General features: G+C 30.3%; 1 protein-coding gene across 1 annotated transcript; it reads left to right on the top strand.

The window, feature by feature from the left end:
* Positions 1 to 249: 249 nt before the first annotated feature.
* Positions 250 to 4,604, top strand: LOC145139012 (protein FAR1-RELATED SEQUENCE 3-like). Its single transcript, XM_079072980.1, has 10 exons — positions 250 to 279; positions 402 to 492; positions 1,625 to 1,699; positions 1,806 to 1,880; positions 1,992 to 2,037; positions 2,158 to 2,224; positions 2,527 to 2,789; positions 2,871 to 3,021; positions 3,259 to 3,900; positions 3,999 to 4,604. The coding sequence occupies exons 1-10, from the start codon at positions 250 to 252 to the stop codon at positions 4,602 to 4,604; spliced, it is 2,046 nt and encodes a 681-aa protein (XP_078929106.1).
* Positions 4,605 to 19,468: the final 14,864 nt, after the last annotated feature.

The following is a 19,468-nucleotide window of genomic DNA, read 5'->3' as shown; positions in this document are numbered from 1 at the left end:
ATTATTAATTATTTTATTAAATATGTAAGGGTAATTATGTAATCTTCCATTTTAATTCTTTATTTAGTCTGATTGTTATCCCTTTATATTAGGCAATGATTTATGACTGATTTAGTTATCATTAATTTAATTTTCTTTATATACTCGATTCAAACATTCCCTACAAACAGATGACAATTGTCGATTCCCCACAAACAGATCACAATTGTCGATTCCATTAGTTGATAATCAATTTGTTTTACACAATCGATGGATGTTCATACTGGAAATCGGAACCAGGTATTCATACATTATTAACAACAACATCTGACCATGATAATGAAGATTCGATTCAAACGTCCCCCACACACCCTTTTACTGTTTTTACATATACATATGTATCAAATCTAATAATCTTGCAGGATAATGAAGATCAGAATCCCGAGAAGGATCTGGGTAATGTCAATGATCCCAAGAATCCGGTGAATGAAGTTGTGAAGGACAAAAGAAGATGTAAAATATGCATTGGATTTGGTCATGATAGCAGGAACTGTCCTTTTGGATTGAAGAAAGCATAGAACTACAAGAAATTCATCAAATTCGTCGTTTTTAGATATTATTAAGTTTGATTTCAGTAAAATAAAAGTATGTTTTTGATGAATTATATTGTATTATTAAGTTTCATTTCAGTGTAATAAAATTATCGTTTGAAAGGATGTTTGTGTTTTTTTGGTATATTTATGTTTTATAGGATCATACAGTTTATCATTCCAACTGAATGTCAAAGAAAAACATTACAATTATAATTCCAACAGAATGTCAAAAAATAATGTTCATTACATTTCATAAAATATTTTTGATGTTTCATAAAATAAAAACACATAATGTCAAAAATAAAATTTGCAAACAATGAGCAATACAATGACTTGAACTTAAACAGTTTAAGAGTTAACTATATTGTAAGCCATATTACTATAATATTCTAGTAGATTGATTTGGAGATAACACATAGTAAACAATTTTGTTAGCCATATTGCTACATTATTCTAATAGAATGATATTCAATAAATACAATGTGCATAGTTTATAAGCCATGTTGATACATCTTATCAGTAATGTTTTTGAGGTAACACAAATTGATAAGTTTTATAAGTCATATTGCTACAGTATTCTGATAGAATTCATTCGAAAATAAAATAATATGCAGAGTTTTAGAATCCATATTGATATATCATTCTGATAGAATTATGTCGTTAATAAAATATTGTGCAACTTTTCTTAAAAAAAATTACATAATAATATTGGAAGTAATTACTTTAATGTATTGTTGAAATGTTTTATATTTGGAATGTGAATAGAGTACCTTATGAATATTTTTATCTTTATCATGTTTTAAAAAAGAATCAAATCGGAATCATTTATTTTTATCAATGATCCCTAATATCAAGCCTTTTAATTTGCATATAATCCATTTTCATCCCTATTTCTTTTCTATGTCAGTTTATAATATTTTATTTTTTCAACTTCCAAAGCATATAGAAACACTGTCGAAATTTCTTAGTTATGGGCGATCAACTACCAGAGGCCAATAATCATATTTACAAGGAACATTATTTGGCTAGTGATGATGAAAATGGAATTTAAGATTTCGATTTTCCTGATAATGATACACTATATAATGGCGGATTTCACATAGGAGAAAGCAGTAATCCTTATTTAGGTGAGTTTTTGAATTATTTGTTTAATTTTTCATTGTATGTCAGATTTTATATTGTAACAAACATGTTTAATATTAAATGTTAATATTTTCGTTGATGAACATACAGAGGACGCAAATCATGAAGAAGACGAAAATCAGGTCGTTGATGAAGATACACAGGTTAATATTGATTTCAGTGAAGGTATTAAATTCAATTCAGGAAATTGAAATTTTTACAGAATAATAAAATTCTTTCAGAATAATTTTTATAGAATTCTTTCAGAATAATTTTGTATTTGCTATGTTGAAACAGGACAACCTCATGTTACACATGATTACGTTTCTCCTGGTGGCACCTTGTAATGGACCCCGATTGTTTTAGACTATATCAAACCAAAAGTTACATCAAAATTTGATTCATATGGTGAAGCAGTAACAATGTACATAAACTATGCATTAGAATCTGGTTTTGATGTCAGGCTTGGAAGAGTCAAAAAACGAAAAACGGGATTATTACAAATAGACATCTTGTATGCAATCGGGAAGGTAATCCAAATACTAGTAAAGTAGATACTCTGGACATTCAGCATAATAAGACTCAAAGAAGGAAAGATTTATTTAGGAGGAATTGTAAGGCGAAAGTTGTTTTAGAAATAATTCCCGGTACTCTTAGATATGTCATGACTGATTTTGTCGAGCAACATAATCACGAGTTGTTTAGCAAGGGCAATATGTACTTATCTCATTCAAAGAGAAAACTTGATTATTCCCAGAAAATTTTCATTCATAACTTGTCAAAACAAAATATTAGTCCTGTAAAAGCACATAGACTGTATAGTGCTCTTCAGGTCGGTCCTTCGGTTCGAGGTGGATTGGTTTCTGATTTCAAGAATGCTATGAGAAATCTTAATTGTTACATAGGTGGGAGGGACGCGAAATTCCTTGTTGACAAGATGAATGACAGGAAGAAAAATGTCTCATCATTTACTTTTGAGTATAAAGTGTTGAACAAAAGATTGAATGCTCTATTATGGGCTGACGAAACAGCAGAGTATAACTACAATTCGTTCGGAGACGTTGTATCACTCGATGCCACATTCAACATGAATAAGTATTTCTAACCTTTAATACTTTTACAATAACAATTTCATTGTTTTCAGTTATGTAAACTAATATTTTATTTTTAACATAGGTATGATATGGTTTTTGTTCCGTTCACTGGCATTGATAACCACAAAAAATGTGTAACATTTGGTGATGGACTTTTAAGTAAAGAAGATGGAGTTTCTTATGAATGGTTGCTTAGAGCTTTTTTGAAAGCTTTTAGAAAACAACCTCAATTGGTTATATCTGACCAAGATCCAGCTTTGAAAAAAAGCTATAGATAACGTTTTCCCGTTGGCACATCAGAGGTTATGTATGTGGCATATAACAAAGAAGTTGCCAAATAAGGTATGCATCGAAAGACTATTATCCTTATTTTTTGTCATGAGTCTACAATGATTTTCTCATATTCTAATAGAATAAATTGCTTTAAATTTTTTATTTTACTCATCCTCATTATATTTCAATTTATACAGATTTTATCAATTGAAGATGCAGCCACCAATCAAAATTTTCGAAAGCGTTTTCACTCTATAATTTGGAATTCTAAGTTGGAACCACATGACTTCGAGAATGTATGGCGTATGATGTTGGAGGAGTTTAAAATTACATATAACAGTTGGATGAATACCATGTATGGTTTGAGAAGATTTTGGATCCCCGCATTTTTCAAGCACATTCCAATGTATGGTCTTATGCGAACTACGTCACTGTCTAAAAGTCAGAATTGGTCATTTCAAACCACTACATTAACCAGTTCTTATCTTATCATGTTTATGATGACATTTGATTCAGTCATGGAACGACAAAGACATAATCCAATTCTGAATGATTTTAATACTGCCACCACTTTTCCTAAATTCATCACCCGTAGTCCGAATGAACCTCATGCTTCAAAGGTATATACGCACAAGATTTTTTATCAGGTTCAGAAAGAGATATCAAGAGCTGAAGATAATTGTTTCCAAAAGAATGTGATATCTTCCAACGGTGTTGACACAATTATTGTTTTGGAGAAAAAAAACAACATAACTACTAGGCAAACAAATGATGTCAATGTTGATGACAAAGACGAGGAATACAATTACGATTGTCTTATAAGGGATACTGAATACACGGTATATTTTTTTCACATTAATTGTCATTTTATCATTTGAATTTAAACACTAAATATTTGCAACTTAAACATTCTCACTAATCATCTTATATATTCCAGGTCACACACTCATCCAAAGACGGTTCATTCAAATGTACTTGTATGCATTTTGAACATGTAGGGATCTTATGCAGACACATACTCTGTGTGTTTAAGTTTTATGGCATTGAACAAGTTCCTGAAAAGTACATTTTGAAACGTTGGCGTAGGGATGTTATTCCAACAGAATTACTAAAAAGACACTTCAATAGTTCTTTTGACGATTCTAATTCCGACATGACTGCTATTGATATTTTTTCAACTGTTGACCGTTGTGTGTATTTTTTGAGCCATGATGCAGCTAAGTTAAAGTTATACCTTGACGAACAGAATAAGTTGAAAAAAAAATTCGTAGACGATTGTCCAAATCATGATCGACCGACCAGAGCAGAACAGTTCAAGAAGCTTCTAGGCGTGGTAGTTCCTGATGTAGTATCTGATGTTCGTAACATTCAAAATCCTTCAGATATTCGTAACAAAGGCCGCGACAGTCATGGGAAAAGATTAAGATCTACAAAAGAGATGATTGAGAAAGAAAGCTCGAAACCTAAGAGAAAGTGTGCAACATGTGAACAAATGGTTCATCATGACAAAAGAAATTGTCCTTTAAAGAACGTCCAGAAATAATTCCCTTTTTATGTTATTTTAATGGTTTTAGTAAAATGACATTTCATTTTAATTTTGTCGGTTCACATTCAATGTTATCTTTTATGTCGTTTAATAAAGTATTCACCTTGATTGCTAGTGACGATGCCATTGTCAATGTATCTAACAATATTTATCTTTTTTTATTATTTAAAAATAATCACATAACGAAATACAAATATTCATTCCATCTATTCTATAAATTCATTCTTTTCCTTACTTACAACAAGTTGTACAACTTTTTTCAATCATTTTAAGATTATTTTCATTTTAACAAAAACGTTTTATTGCTTAGTACAATATACAAACAATGTGTACAATTTATATACAAGTTTTCATTATACCATATTTACTTTCAAAAAGCCTATATATTTCATTCCAACATAATTTTATATCTAAATATACATTTTCCATCTACATCCAATTTATATACAGTATTCTTTGTAACAAATTTGCTTTTTTCTGAATTATACATTTACACACACATATTTAATTTAAAAAATGGTATATTATACCAAAATATACATTTCTCATCTAATTCAAATTAATAGAAAATAAAAACTATAACATATTCTTCTAGAATCATAACAACATAAAATATTCTATCTGCATCAAAAAACTGTAAAAACAGCCCAGGCACACAACATATGAAGTCGACGAAATTGACTTCATATTTCCTAAACATATCCATTCCAAAAGAATTTTATATTTTGATTTTTTATGCATTATACATTTACACACATATTTAATTTCAAAAAGGGTACATTATACCTAAAGATACATTTGTCATCTACATCCAATTAATAGAAAATAAAAAACTATAACATATTCTTCTAGAATCATAACATTTACAATATTCTATCAACATGAAAAAACTGTAAAAAACAGTCCATTCACACAACATCTGACCATTTATTACAAAACATACATCAACACATACATTATTAACAACAACCTAGAATTATATTTAAAAAATCTTCATAATTTAATACTAAATTTTATTAATAAACAGCCCATCAAAAACTTAGTATTAAACTACTTCCCATTCTACCAGAATTGTTTATCACAATGCACAACATCATCATCCCAAAATTTAAACAATGCATCAACACAACCTTTATACCAAAATTAACATTCCATTAGAAGATATAAGCTTACATACTGATAACAATACTTCAAAACATATGACAGAGAAAGTACTTTTTCAAACATCTAACATAAAGCAGAATCGTGTTTGAACAACCACAAAAAAAAAAGTTCAGATCATGCCATGTCAATATTTATCTTAAAAAAACCAAACTACCACTTCAAATTCTTACAAACGACCCTTTGCTTTTCTTTTTTTCTTCCTATTTTCAGCTGATTGTTGAAGAATCATATTTTGTTCCAAAATATCCAGCTTACAAAACGCTTCAAAATCTTTAACTATCATACTCTTAAACTTATTGAACTCAGCTGTCAACAATCTTGCCATGTATTTCGTTCTTAACTTAATTATAACACTCACATCACCAGACATTTTACCTGTAAGACCACACTCCCAACGCCCTTCATTTTCCCCCATGTAACTTTCCATATGCCTCATGAGGTAGATTCCACAATCTGTTCCAGATTGTTCTACTTGCCAAGATATGTTCATCACCCGTCCCGCCTTAAAAGTTAAGGCTTTTGCCATTGGATGATGTTCTGATGTCAAGTAGTTGCAAAACAGTTTTTTCTGTCATTAAATACAAGAAATACATCAAACATATTCTTATAACAATCTTTAGAATGAAAACCTAAAGCTTAAATTTTTTTTGATTATCTTACCACCAGGTTTGGTATCATGCCATATTTCCTTTCCAAAGTTCCTGTTCTCTTCATATGATCTATTATGTAGTATAAACTTGATCTCAGATCAAAGATGAGTAAGTAATACTTCCCATCATCAACTATTGGGAAGAAAACCTTGTACACATTAAAAAAAGAAGTTAATTTAATATTAAGTGATGCAACAAATTTTACATTTACTAAATAAACTTACAAGCGCAACATCTCTAAAACTTAGCTTGACATCAAATTTCTTAATGTAGATTCGCAATAGAGTAGCAAAAAGCCTACATTTCAGATCTTCCGACTTTAATTCATTCAATATCTCTTCTGTCTGTAAAAAACCCACATCATCAACAAAATTAATTCTACAAAAATAAATTTGAATTTAAAAAATAAATTCATACCACAATAGTTGTATCGATAATCTTGAAAGCGATGATTCATCCTTGTAGCTCTCCATTTTATTTAAAAACGCAGCCCAACAATCAATTACTTTAGAATGCAAAAACATTCTTTGATTGAATTGATATGCAAAACCTTGGTGTAACAAATGACCTGTTCCAATGTCCCAAATCTCATCACTGTAACAAAAATTATATATAAAATCAATCTAAATACATTCAAATTTATATTCTACAAATATAATAAGTGACTCATATATACGAACCCATCATCTCTATTAGATGCAAAAACTGAATTGCATATCCCTGTTTCATCCTTAGTCAGTTTATCCCCAACCTTAACAATTCTTTCAATATAAGGGGAATGAAATATTTTTGCCTTTTTAGGGATACGTTTTTCCTTTTTGTCATTATCATCATCTTCTACAACATTATCAACAGCTTCTCCTATATTTTTTTCCAACCATATTATCCCCACTCATTCCTGACATTAGCTTTTTCCTTCTATACACCTGTAACTCAGTTTCATCCAACAACTTAATCATTTCCTCATTCACCCCAGGAAGTCGATGAAACTGACTCATTGTTAAAGAATTGGTATCAACAGGTGTACTATAATTGACTTCTTTTTCTACATTAACTTCAGTAACTATCAATCCTCTAACAGGTGAACTATTTCCTTCACCGCCATCACCTACATCATTCATATTTAACTCATTACAACCCTCCGGCTCATGAACTTTTTCGTTACTTTCTCCTTCATGCACTTCCTTGAAAAGCTCATTCATCTTTTCCATCCACTCATTCAACACCACACTATTAGGGAATTTTTCCAAACCATCCTTCAACGCAACATTCATAATACTTTTTTCTGTTAGAATTAACCCATAACTATGCTCTAAAACAGCAGCGTATGCCTGCAATACATATAATTAATTATTAATTACATTCCAATAATATTTCACCAACTTTAATATGGTAAATGTATAGAGAATTTAGTAGTATTCCAGAATATGTAATTTATATTCTACCAGAATATAAATTCAAATATTAATTACAGTAATTACAAATTAAATAATTATAAAAAAAACATACTATTACCTCCTCATCTCCAAAATCCCTCTTAAAACTGACCAACTGTTGTTCTTCACCTCCTGTTTCATCCCTCATATCGACATCATCATGCTCATCCCAAAATTGCTTCCCGAACCCTCCCAAACTGATTTCCAATCGTTGAATCTCTAATAAATTAGCACCATTAATATGCCCAATAAAAGGAAGCCTTTTATCTAACTTCATAGAATACTTCATGTTATACACATACACCAACTAAAACAAAAAACATTAACTTAATCAATACATCAATAATAAATCACTACCAAATCTAAATTTTCATATAACACTATTTCAAACTTACAATCAGGAGTGTAAAAGGACCACTGTAGTAGCTTGATTTCGCATCCCTTTTCCATTTTTTTTCCTTGATCGCAAACAATCAAGCATATATTTACACCAATTTAACTTTTAAAAGTCTTCTACCAACACCAACTTCCTTACCACTTTTATTTGATTTGTTTCCATCAACATTGACTCTATGAAGTTGTTAACAAAAAGGGTCAAAAAATTAAGCCTAAACATCAAACTATCTTTTGTTGTAGCCTGAATCCTTCTTAAATACTCCTCACCATTGAACTTATCACAAGTATATTTTCCCCTCCATTCTTCCAGAATTTGATTCCCCTTATCACACAATGGCAACTCATTGATGTCTTCTCCACCAATTGGCAACCCCATCATATCATGTAATGTCTGTTCTGTTATCTCAATAACAGAGTTTTGTAGGACAAGTCTTTTACTATCGGCATCATACACATCTAAAAGATAGTAGCTTAGTTGCCCCGGATAACTTGTAATATTCACTTGCAGAATTGACCCAAAACCCATTCTCAATATTGCTTGTTTTTGTTCCGGTGACATCCCCTTAACAGTTGCAGTGATGTTATCACATTTCATTCTGGTTGGAAGGTATCTTAAACCAGGTGGATATTCCTTACTTGTTTTTCTAACATTAACTTCTTGTTCCTCTTTGACAGATTCATCAATTCCCTTATTCTTTAAATTTTTTACAATTGGAACTCTATCATATTTCCTCTTTGACCTTATCTCTCTTTCCAAAAGTAGTACATTTAAAGGTTTAGGACTTTTCTTTGGTTCAACTGATTTATCAAGCTTTTTCTTTGACCTTCTTTCTCGTTTCACATGTTGTTCCTCTTCATGTACTTGTTCTACTATAACACACAATAAATATTATAATGTTTAGTAGAAGATATTAGATATTAATGTTTTAAAATATAAGATATTCTCTATATTCTAATAGGATAAAAATTTATTTCAATAACACAACTACCATAAACACAAAATTCTCATTCAAACAGAATACAAAATAATGACATATTAAAAAAAAATATTTAAAGAAGTGCAATTCTAACAGAATATAAAATAAACTAAAAAAACATCATACATTTCATTTTCGTATACACATATTCGTATTCTACTAGAATATTCTACAATAATTGTACTTATATTCATATACATATTCATATTCTACTAGAATATTCTACAATAATTGTATATGTTTCAATTTAACTCATAATTCTAACTTAATAAAAATTAAATAACAAACAGTAAACATATTATACAATTTGTTTACATGATAATAGTATAAAAGAAAAATTAACATAAAAAACACCCTCTTTAAACTCTATGAGATGATATTACATATAATTTAGAATTCTACCAGAATCATTTATATTTCAATACAAGACATAAAATCCACTATCTATTTCGATAATCACACTCATATACAACATACCATTCTAATAGAATTTTACATATGTAAACTTAATCGATCTATTAGAATTTTTAATGTTTCAGTTTAAGTCATTAATCATATACAAACTTTGATTCCAGTAGAATATAAAATCTTTATACCCTGCTAATTAACTACTTATTCATAGAATTTTTCATTACAATTTTAACTAATAAAACAACATGATTAATTCAAGGAGAATAACAAACATCTTTATGTTCATATGAATAGAGCATTTGGGCAGAATAACATGGACAATTATTTCATTCTATCATACTATTATTATTTCAAGGCATACTGTAATGAACATTAATTATTCTTAAGAAATTCCAAAAAAAATGACACCTTCTTCTTGCAAACCACAAATCATACATGCATAAATGATTTTAAATACACTTCCTACACTATAATACATTTTTCGAACTCAATAAACATCAACTAAAACAAAAAATTGTTACCTTCAGGTTGCGCAACGAAATCATCATCGTCATCTTCAAGATTCAAGGCCGTTACTGTTGTGTTCTTGAACTTCCACTTGAATGAAGTCGATCGTGTACTCCTCAGTCTTATAAAATACCGTTCACAGAAGCCCCCAAATGCCGATTGCGTCTTCTAGGGTTAAGTGTCGATATTTATATGAAAAACCTTCTAAGAATCTTCCGATTTTGAAGATTGATTACAAAAAATCAGAATGTGATTCAACCTCCAAAAGAATTGGGTTTTTGATTTTGTGAGTATGCGAGATATTTGGGATTATCGGTTGATCACTTCCATAGTTATCGACAGTTTCCTAATAAGATGGCGATGAATGTACCATTCTACCCTTCCGTGACCAGTCAATTAATGAAAGCCTATTAATTTGTTTTTTTTTTTCTATTCAATATTAAAAGAAAATCAGTTTCTTAATTTACCACAAATGATTGGCCTAGAATCCTTTACACAAGCACACAATACTTAGCAAAAAATAAATAACCTAACCCTATATATATATATATATATATATATATATATATATATATATATATATATATATATATATATATAGGCTTAGGATCAAATGTGAACTTCAAATATTGTATGAATGTATGACTAATTCTCGTCTATTGGATTAAAATAAATGAAAGGTTATGATATGAAGGTACATGTGATTAGCATGTGGTAACATTTACTATATAATTGCATTTAATTAATAGTAATGATGGTTAGAAAATATATATGGAAGGTGAATTTTAATGGGATATCAATTTAAATTTTTATTTATGTACTATAATCGTTTTTTACACAGTACTTAAAAAACATTAAACACATTTCATTTTTTAAGAATTAGGTTTTCTTTTTTCACCACCTATAATATTTAGTTTTTTTCTTGATCATGGGAACAATTAAGAATTAACTGTTGTGGCTTATTTGTATCAATCTTGTGCTTGTTATTTACAATCTTTTAACAATTCTCAGGGTTGATACAACATTAAGAATCATTTTTTTTAAACTAAAACTTTCTATATATCATGAAAATCGTTAAGAATCGATTTATTAATTAAAACTCCATGCTTGAAGATAAGAATGATTATGAATGATATTTTTGTAAGAAATTCGTGTAGAATAAGACATTAATTAGATGTCATAATTGACATTCTTGAATAATAGTTTAACATTCCGGAAGAATAAGACATTAATTCCAAGTGTATAACCAATATTTTTGAAATAATAAAAAAAAGATAATATTTTTGAAAATTTACATTTGAAATCCAAATTAACATTTCAATCTCTGTTCTTCAAAAACCACTTCAATGTGCTTTCCATTCATCAAGAATCGGTTTTAGTTTAAGAGTTTTATTCTTCAAGAATCGGTTGTAATTCTACATTCCATTCAAAGATAGTTTTCACTCAACACTCCATTCTTTCTGCATAAAAAACAAAAAAAATGAAAAAATGAAAAAAAAACTTATAAAACATTATTATAGATGTGCAAAAGAAAAAGAAATTAAACATATTTTACAAGAATGTGATTAGATCCTTAAAGAATGATGCAAAAAAATACCACATTGAGAAACAAAATCCCTAAAATTATTATTTTAATTCTTGAATTCCTTTTGTTTTTTTCTTAGTGCATATGTAAAGGCAAAATAGCTTTGGCTCCTGTAACTTTTCATATCATTCGACGTTAGTGGAATATGAGATTCTTTTGTTCATATAAACAATTAATAAAGGAAAATAATATATATGAGACTTACTTGATAATTATCATTCTAGCCGTATGAATTTAAACCATCAGTATGTTTTTTCCCTTAATCATATGATCGACTATTGGTTTTCATATAGATAATGAAGTACGACTGTAGTTCGATTGGAAACGCCGTTGGTGATGAAATTGTTGTAGGGTTATAAAACTGATATCCCTAATTTAAAGGGAAATTAAATGTTTTAAGTATTTCCTATAATTAACTAAAGCTATATTAATTAATAATTTTTTTTCTTAAATTATGATTGGTGCTTACATTCACACAATATTTGTTGGATCTATATGAACCTAACTCTCTCTCTCTCTCTCTATATATATATATATATATATATATATATATATATATATATATATATATATATCTTTATACCTTAATAAACATTTAGCATGTTTTGCTGAATTTTAAGAGGTACAAGATTGTATTGCAATATATACAAACGGTTTATGCAGTGAAAATACTTAATCATATTTAGTCGACAGAAGTAAAAAAAGTCAAGATAAAAGGGAGAGATTCAATGTGGAGGTTTCCTTATTTCTCTCAAGCTTTTGACCTAGCCTCTTAATCCCTGATCGATCGAGTCTTCTTGAATGAGTTGAATCACGCTATATCGGCAATAATTAGTCGATTATTGACAATCTTCCCGGGCGTTGATTAAGGTGGGATAGTTACATTCAACCTTAAACCCCAAAATTCCCAAATATCTCGGCCCCATCTCCTTATATGATTCCAATACACTCTCTCATTTTATTTTCTCAGAAAATGAAAGATGTCGCCCCTGTGATCTCCATCATCAGTTAACACAACCACCACCACCACTCTCTTCATTCTCTTTTTTTTCTTCGTTTTTTTAGGTGTGTGAACTGGGATATATATATATATATATATATATATATATATATATATATATATATATATATATATATATGGTTTCATTTTATCTTTTATGTGTCTTAGACTACAGGTTCTCTCAAACATAATTGATTTATGAAATTCATGGCTAAATGACCTCATTAATCAGGTATTTTCTATATTTACCCCCTTCATGTTCAGTTACAATCTCGATACATGATTTTATGGTGTATTTCTTTGACTTATTTGATTTGAAAATTCTGATGAAGGTGGAACGATTCAATCTAAAGAGTTAAGTTATATCTTCCTTCAATATCAAATCAGGTGTGTTTTTTATTTTATATGAAACTTGATGATTTGTTTATACATCAATATATTGGAGTTGGATTTTGGTTGCCTTGGGTGTTTTATTGTGATAGTTGCTGTTTGGAATTCATTTTGTGATTTTGCCCATTCTTCATGTTCAGTTACAATCTCGATACATGATTTTATGGTGTATTTCTTTGACTTATTTGATTTGAAAATTCTGATGAAGGTGGAACGATTCAATCCAAAGAGTTAAGTTATATCTTCCTTCAATATCAAATCAGGTGTGTTTTTTATTTTATATGAAACTTGATGATTTGTTTATACATCAATATATTGGAGTTGGATTTTGGTTGCCTTGGGTGTTTTATTGTGATAGTTGCTGTTTGGAATTCATTTTGTGATTTTGCCCATTTTGCCCATACTGGTTATTGTTGCTTAGTTGCTGCCCGTATATTTCTCAGTTTTGCCCATGGTTATTTTTTGGACTTCTCATTGAAGGTGGTGGACATGGTAGAGCTCATTACTATAAAAAAAATTGGGGTATGTTCTAAGTTGGACCATTATGCCCCTTTGTTTTACTTTGGTTGCTTGTTGGTGTATGTACGAAGTACCACACCTCTATTTAACACTTATTTTCATCTCATAACTGGATATCAAAAAGAAAAAGACAATCAAGTTTATATTATGAATAAAAAAAAAGATTGATGATACACGAAAAATGTTACAAATAGGACACAATTTGATAACCGTCATCACCATCATTTACCTTCGTTTTCTCTAAAACCCCACCTGACATGTTTTGGATTTCATAACAGACACATGCATATGTAAGAAGATGGTCCGAAATACAAAAGTTTAGAGTAAGAAGATGGATTCAGGGCAAGGTTTAAAGTGATTCAAGAGTAAGAAGGTTGGATTTCGATAAACAAGATTTTGTTATTGAATCTGATATGGCTCTTATTTTTCTTGAATTTCTCTTTCCCCTTTTTCTTTTCCTTATTTTGATTAAAGTATGATTTGTTTAAGTAGTAATATATAACAATGTACATCCGGTTTGAAACAATGATATATAGCATTGCTTGTGTGTAATAGGTATTGTGATGCCTAAGAACCTGCTTCTGGACCATTTGGACTATGGTGATGTCACTTCAGTTTACACAAGGTATAACCATACTTTATGTTATTATTATTCTTCTTATCCCTCTAAAGATACATCAATTCATCAATATAAGCCTAATTGACTTTTGGGCAAGTTTGAAGTCAAAGTAGATTTATATTCGTGTCTATATGAATGGTAAAAATAAACAATTTAACATTTTATTGAAGAAGTTTAACATCTTATTTTACTTCCATTTGTGAAAGTTTAGTTCTTGCTACTATTGTGTAATTACCTATAATGGATTGGGCATTCTTTTACTGATTGTAAGGTGCCAATGGAGGTAAATCTCATTTTTATTTTTTGAGGATGTTATCAAAAAATTATTTTAATTTTTACCTGTATGTAGTTAGATCATTTATTTTTGGTGATATAGCTTACATATTTCAAGGGAAGGAACACTATGAAGCTAATCTGACTTTATATATATATATATATATATATATATATATATATATATATATATATATATATATATATATATATATATATAGAGAGAGAGAGAGAGAGAGAGAGAGAGAGGGAGAGAGAGACTATCTACAAAAATGGTTACATGGTGATGGAATAGCTGTATTTTATAGATAGTTGTGTGTTCTAAATATTTGTTTAGATGTATGGTTTTTTATGGTTTATGATTTTTATTACTGTGGTTTATGGTCTAAATTTTCTTTTTATAGGTTTTCAAATATGACTTCTGATTTATTATGAAAAAGGAGGGGTTGAACATATCATAGTATTGGAGCTGGAGGCTTTTTTGGTGTAAGTGTCTTTATGCTATATCTTGTAAGAACAATCTTAAATATATACAAATGGATTTTACATATGTTAAAAGTCAATATACTTCCGGATCTATCAACAATGTAGTATTATTCCACCATAGAATCAGGCATTAGAAGTTGTAAGACTCTAAAGTAAAGATGCCGAGCAGTTGCTTCTAAACATCAACCTTGATTGGAAATTGTAAATGTTTGTGTGTTTTTGTATCCACAATCCAAATACATTTTGTTTGCGTTTGTGTTTTTTCATTGTAAAAATGATTGAATTTAGTGTTAAGGAAATACTAATTATTGTAATATTATTGCTCAGTATTTTATTATGTGTTATGTGTGTAGGTCTTATTAAGATAAAAGTATTATTAAAAGGCTATTCTTGACATTCTCAAATTTCAAAAAAAAAAAAAAACAACAATAATAATAATAATAATAATAATTTACAATCTTTAGTTATATGTAAATTTTATTAATTTCACCATGTTTGTGGACTCCTCAATGTTATAACCGGTATATGCAAATTACCATTTTTACATACACTGATACATAATTTATTTGCATAAAACAATCCATTTCCAAAGGAAATTAAAGAACTCAATTGACCAAGTTAACCGGAGTGTCATCAACTTGATGATTAACACGCACCACCATATAAAAAAATTCTTAGTTTTAAGTATATATATATATATATATATATATATATATATATATATATATATATATATATATATATATATATATATATTATCTATTAACTTTATAAAGCGTTTATCTCTTTTTATACAAAAAAATAATAATAATAAAAACAACAACAACAACGAAATATATCTATTATCTGAATTTTGTGCAAAAAAACTAAACGCCTATAGAAACTAATTTATGAAAGAAATTATTCGCACCCGTCGCGTAGCGCGGGTAAACGGCTAGTATATATATATATATATATATATATATATATATATATATATATATATATATATATATATATATATATATATATATAAAATTTTGTTTGCATATTAGGGTTTAAGGTGCAAAATTTTTATTTTCGTTTTTCCTATGGCTGTTTTTGATTACTTGTGCCATAAGCTAGGGTTTAATGGTCACAAGCCTAAAATCTAAATCGATCAAAAATATCTAGTGCATAGTTAGGCGTGACGCGCCTCCTTTACAGTGCGACGTGTCCGATTGGGCTTCCTTGTAACCCTAAATTGTTTTTCGATTTTCCCAAGTAATCCAAACATGAAGATCTTTCAAATATTAGATATACCACTTTTATTTGAAAGATTATTTATAACGGTGATTATAAATTTGTATATTAGTTTGTATTAATTATTAACATTATGTTTTTGCATGTTTAGTTTGAATTAATAAACACATGAAATTTGAATGGTTTAAATTATATATATATATATATATATATATATATATATATATATATATAATTGATAATTTTATCTATCTATATATATAACATATGTATAACATTGTGTCCTCACATGTTTAAACATATTGTCAGTCTTATCGTGATTAGTCTTACCCACTCTAATGTTATCACGAAAGGTTAAAAGATGTCTCTTTGACTTCTAATAATATCGATTTCTACCGGCTCAATTCTAACAATCCTCATCGCCTTTTTGCAGTTTGAGTGGAGTTACGAAAAACATTTGATAGGATGATATTTCATGTAATGCCCGCATTTACCGCTAGACATAGTTATAAAATATATATTTACCTCGGTCTATATATATATATATATATATATATATATATATATATATATATATATTATGTGTATATAATGTTTGTCTAAAAACGTATTTTAAAATGTAATAAATAGGGATAAAATAAACATTAAATATAAAAAGTTTATTTAGGATAAGTAATCTTGATGAAAATAATAATAGTCTTAATGCCGCTCCTGTGGAGATAAGAAACGCTTAATTCGGCGAAATTATAATTCTTCGAAGTTTTGTGTTCAACCCAACACGGCAACAGAGTGCGTCGTAAAAAGTGATTCAAAGATAGGTTGTTTGTTAGCCTAAGTAATCTAAACGAAATTTGTAGTAATCGTAAAAGCGAAAGCGTGAATATAAATAGCGTCAAAACTGACTTCGTATGAGTAAGTTATGATTTTTCAAAGTTTCCGCACAGCCGTATGCGACACATAAATCGAAAATTAGATTGGTTGATTGTTAGCCAAAACAATCTAAACAATAATCGAAGTACTCATAAATATCAAGTCGTCGATATAAAGAACAAGGCGTCGATATAAAGTACCCGGAGAGGAGAGTCTGTATTAGGGAGTTATGAATTTTACTCGATCCTTTGTAGTGTAATCTTCAAAACTGTTAAATTTAAAATAGGATGAGAATTAGCTAATGGAATCGAAATGAAAGTTGTAGTACTCGTCGATAGCTACACGTCGATATAAATAGCCTAAAAAACAGAGCCCGTATGGGAGAGATACGACTTTTAGAAGATTGATACATTTACCTACCACTTGCGACGCAACACGACTCACCATGCACCACATGTCATTACCAGAGCCATCCATCGCACCTACCCATAAGCGCGTAGCACCCTGGGTTGTTGGTGCGACGCGCCTCCCCTAAAATCCACCTATAAATAGAATGAAATGCTCCTCATTTTCCTCACACATTCCAAATCAACTCCTTTGGAAATCTCTTTTCTTGGGATTAAATTCTTCTAGTTTTTAGGAGTCTTCAGCGGAGCTTTGAGGCTTTAGAGATCCTGGAAAATAGAAGCTTTCGGGTCGATGTTCTGCCTACGAACTTTTTGGGATTTTATCAAAAAACTCTTTAAGTTAAGTTGCACTTATTATGATTTAAGTGTAACTTATATTTATATTCATAGTCGTTATTATGAACCTATAAATAATATTTATTAGTGATTCCATGTCGTAATATTGACTGATCTACTTATAGGAGTGATGTCAAGGCTAGATTTAGTGAGGTGTTTAAAGTGGATTTTTGAAACAATATACTTTGTATACCAAATGGATCCTATCTCCAATATGATCTTACCTAGTTATTCCTTATTTGATAAATATTGATGTAGTTATTGGGATTATTGAGGAATATAAACTATCATCATTATAGTCGTGATAATTATGAAACAAAGACTAAGTCTTAGTGTGTAACGCCCTTAGATCCGGGCTAGTCAATTTAGAGACGATAAGCATCAAAAATGACTTTTTGATGGAAGATTAGTTAGAAGGATTAATCTTAACGAAGTTGTAGTATATGTCTCGAGGTTTCCGAAAATATAAAGAACGCCGAAATCCGAGTTATAACGAAGAAGTTATGACCTGTCGAAGTTTCGCGACAAAACCGGCACGGTGCCGAATGTCGTAAAAAGTGAGTTTTTGATAAACTACTTTTTAGCCTTAGTGATCTAAACGAAACTCGTAGTGTTCGTTAAACCGAGAAGTTCGATAAAAAGAACGCCAAAATCTGACTTCGTATGAGGAAGTTATGATTTTTCGAAGTTTCAACTTAGCAGTAGACAGCTAAAAACTCGAATTTTAGATCGAGTGATTTTTAGCCGACACAACCTAAACGAGAATCGAAGGTCTCGTAAATAGTAGCACAACGGTAAAAAGTCTGACGAAAACGGACGTCGGATGAAAAAGTTATGAATTCGGATTTCCTATCCCGGTCTGTTAAAAATAATAATATAAAAATTAAAGTCAAAATTAGCCGACGAAGTCTAAACGGAAGTTGTAGAGCGTAATTTTACCTATGCGTGCATATAAAGAACGTCAAAAACAGAGCTCGTATGCGAAAGTTATGGATTTTAGAAGTTTTTGCACAAAAACCGAGAAAATTCGCATAGTCACGAATTGCCACGTCACCCTCGCCCAAAATGTGCCACGTGTCCGAAATGGTTGAGTCATCCGAGCAGCTGGTAGTCGCGTGTCACTTCCGGATTCAACCGAAGTCTCGGCCCTCGCACATCCGACGCGTGCATAGTGACTCATCGCATCCGAAGCCTTCGCACGAGCCACGAGCCACCCACCTCGGTCCGAAGTTCGGTCCAATCAGGAGAGGACAGCGAGGCCCTCGCACGCGCAGCCCATGTGCGAGCCTTCCCTGCGAGCCGTCGGATCTGCGACGCGTGGCTTCTCTCCAGCCGTCCGATCACCAGCCTCTTCCTATAAATAGAAGGCTGCGAGCCTTCCCGGGTAATTTTGGGATTTTGCCCTTTTTCACCCCTAAACTCATAATTTCTTCATCTTAACCTCCCCCAATGCCCCGAGATCATTTCCAACGCCCGGAACACGTCCCGGAGTGCCCGAGAAGCCGAAAAATTTATCTTTTCGGTTTCGAAGCCCGACCCTCCGCAGAGCCCGGTTTCTCAATAAAACTCCCGGTTTTATTAGAAACGATCGTTTTAGGAAACGAAGTGTTGCCC

This window comes from Lactuca virosa, chromosome 9 (genome assembly GCF_052849685.1).
Source record: "Lactuca virosa cultivar CGN04683 chromosome 9, Lactuca_virosa_CGN04683_v6, whole genome shotgun sequence".
Lineage (NCBI taxonomy): Eukaryota > Viridiplantae > Streptophyta > Magnoliopsida > Asterales > Asteraceae > Lactuca > Lactuca virosa.
This window is presented reverse-complemented; position numbering and strand designations above follow the sequence as displayed.

Excerpts from the sequence above, each read along its gene's own strand:
- LOC145139012 (XM_079072980.1), top strand. The coding sequence starts at position 250 with ATGGATGTTCATACTGGAAATCGGAACCAG. Across the intron at positions 493-1,624 it reads TGTGAAGGACAAAAGAAGAT|ATTTCGATTTTCCTGATAAT; the intron begins GTAAAATATGCA and ends ATGGAATTTAAG. Across the intron at positions 1,700-1,805 it reads AAGCAGTAATCCTTATTTAG|AGGACGCAAATCATGAAGAA; the intron begins GTGAGTTTTTGA and ends ATGAACATACAG.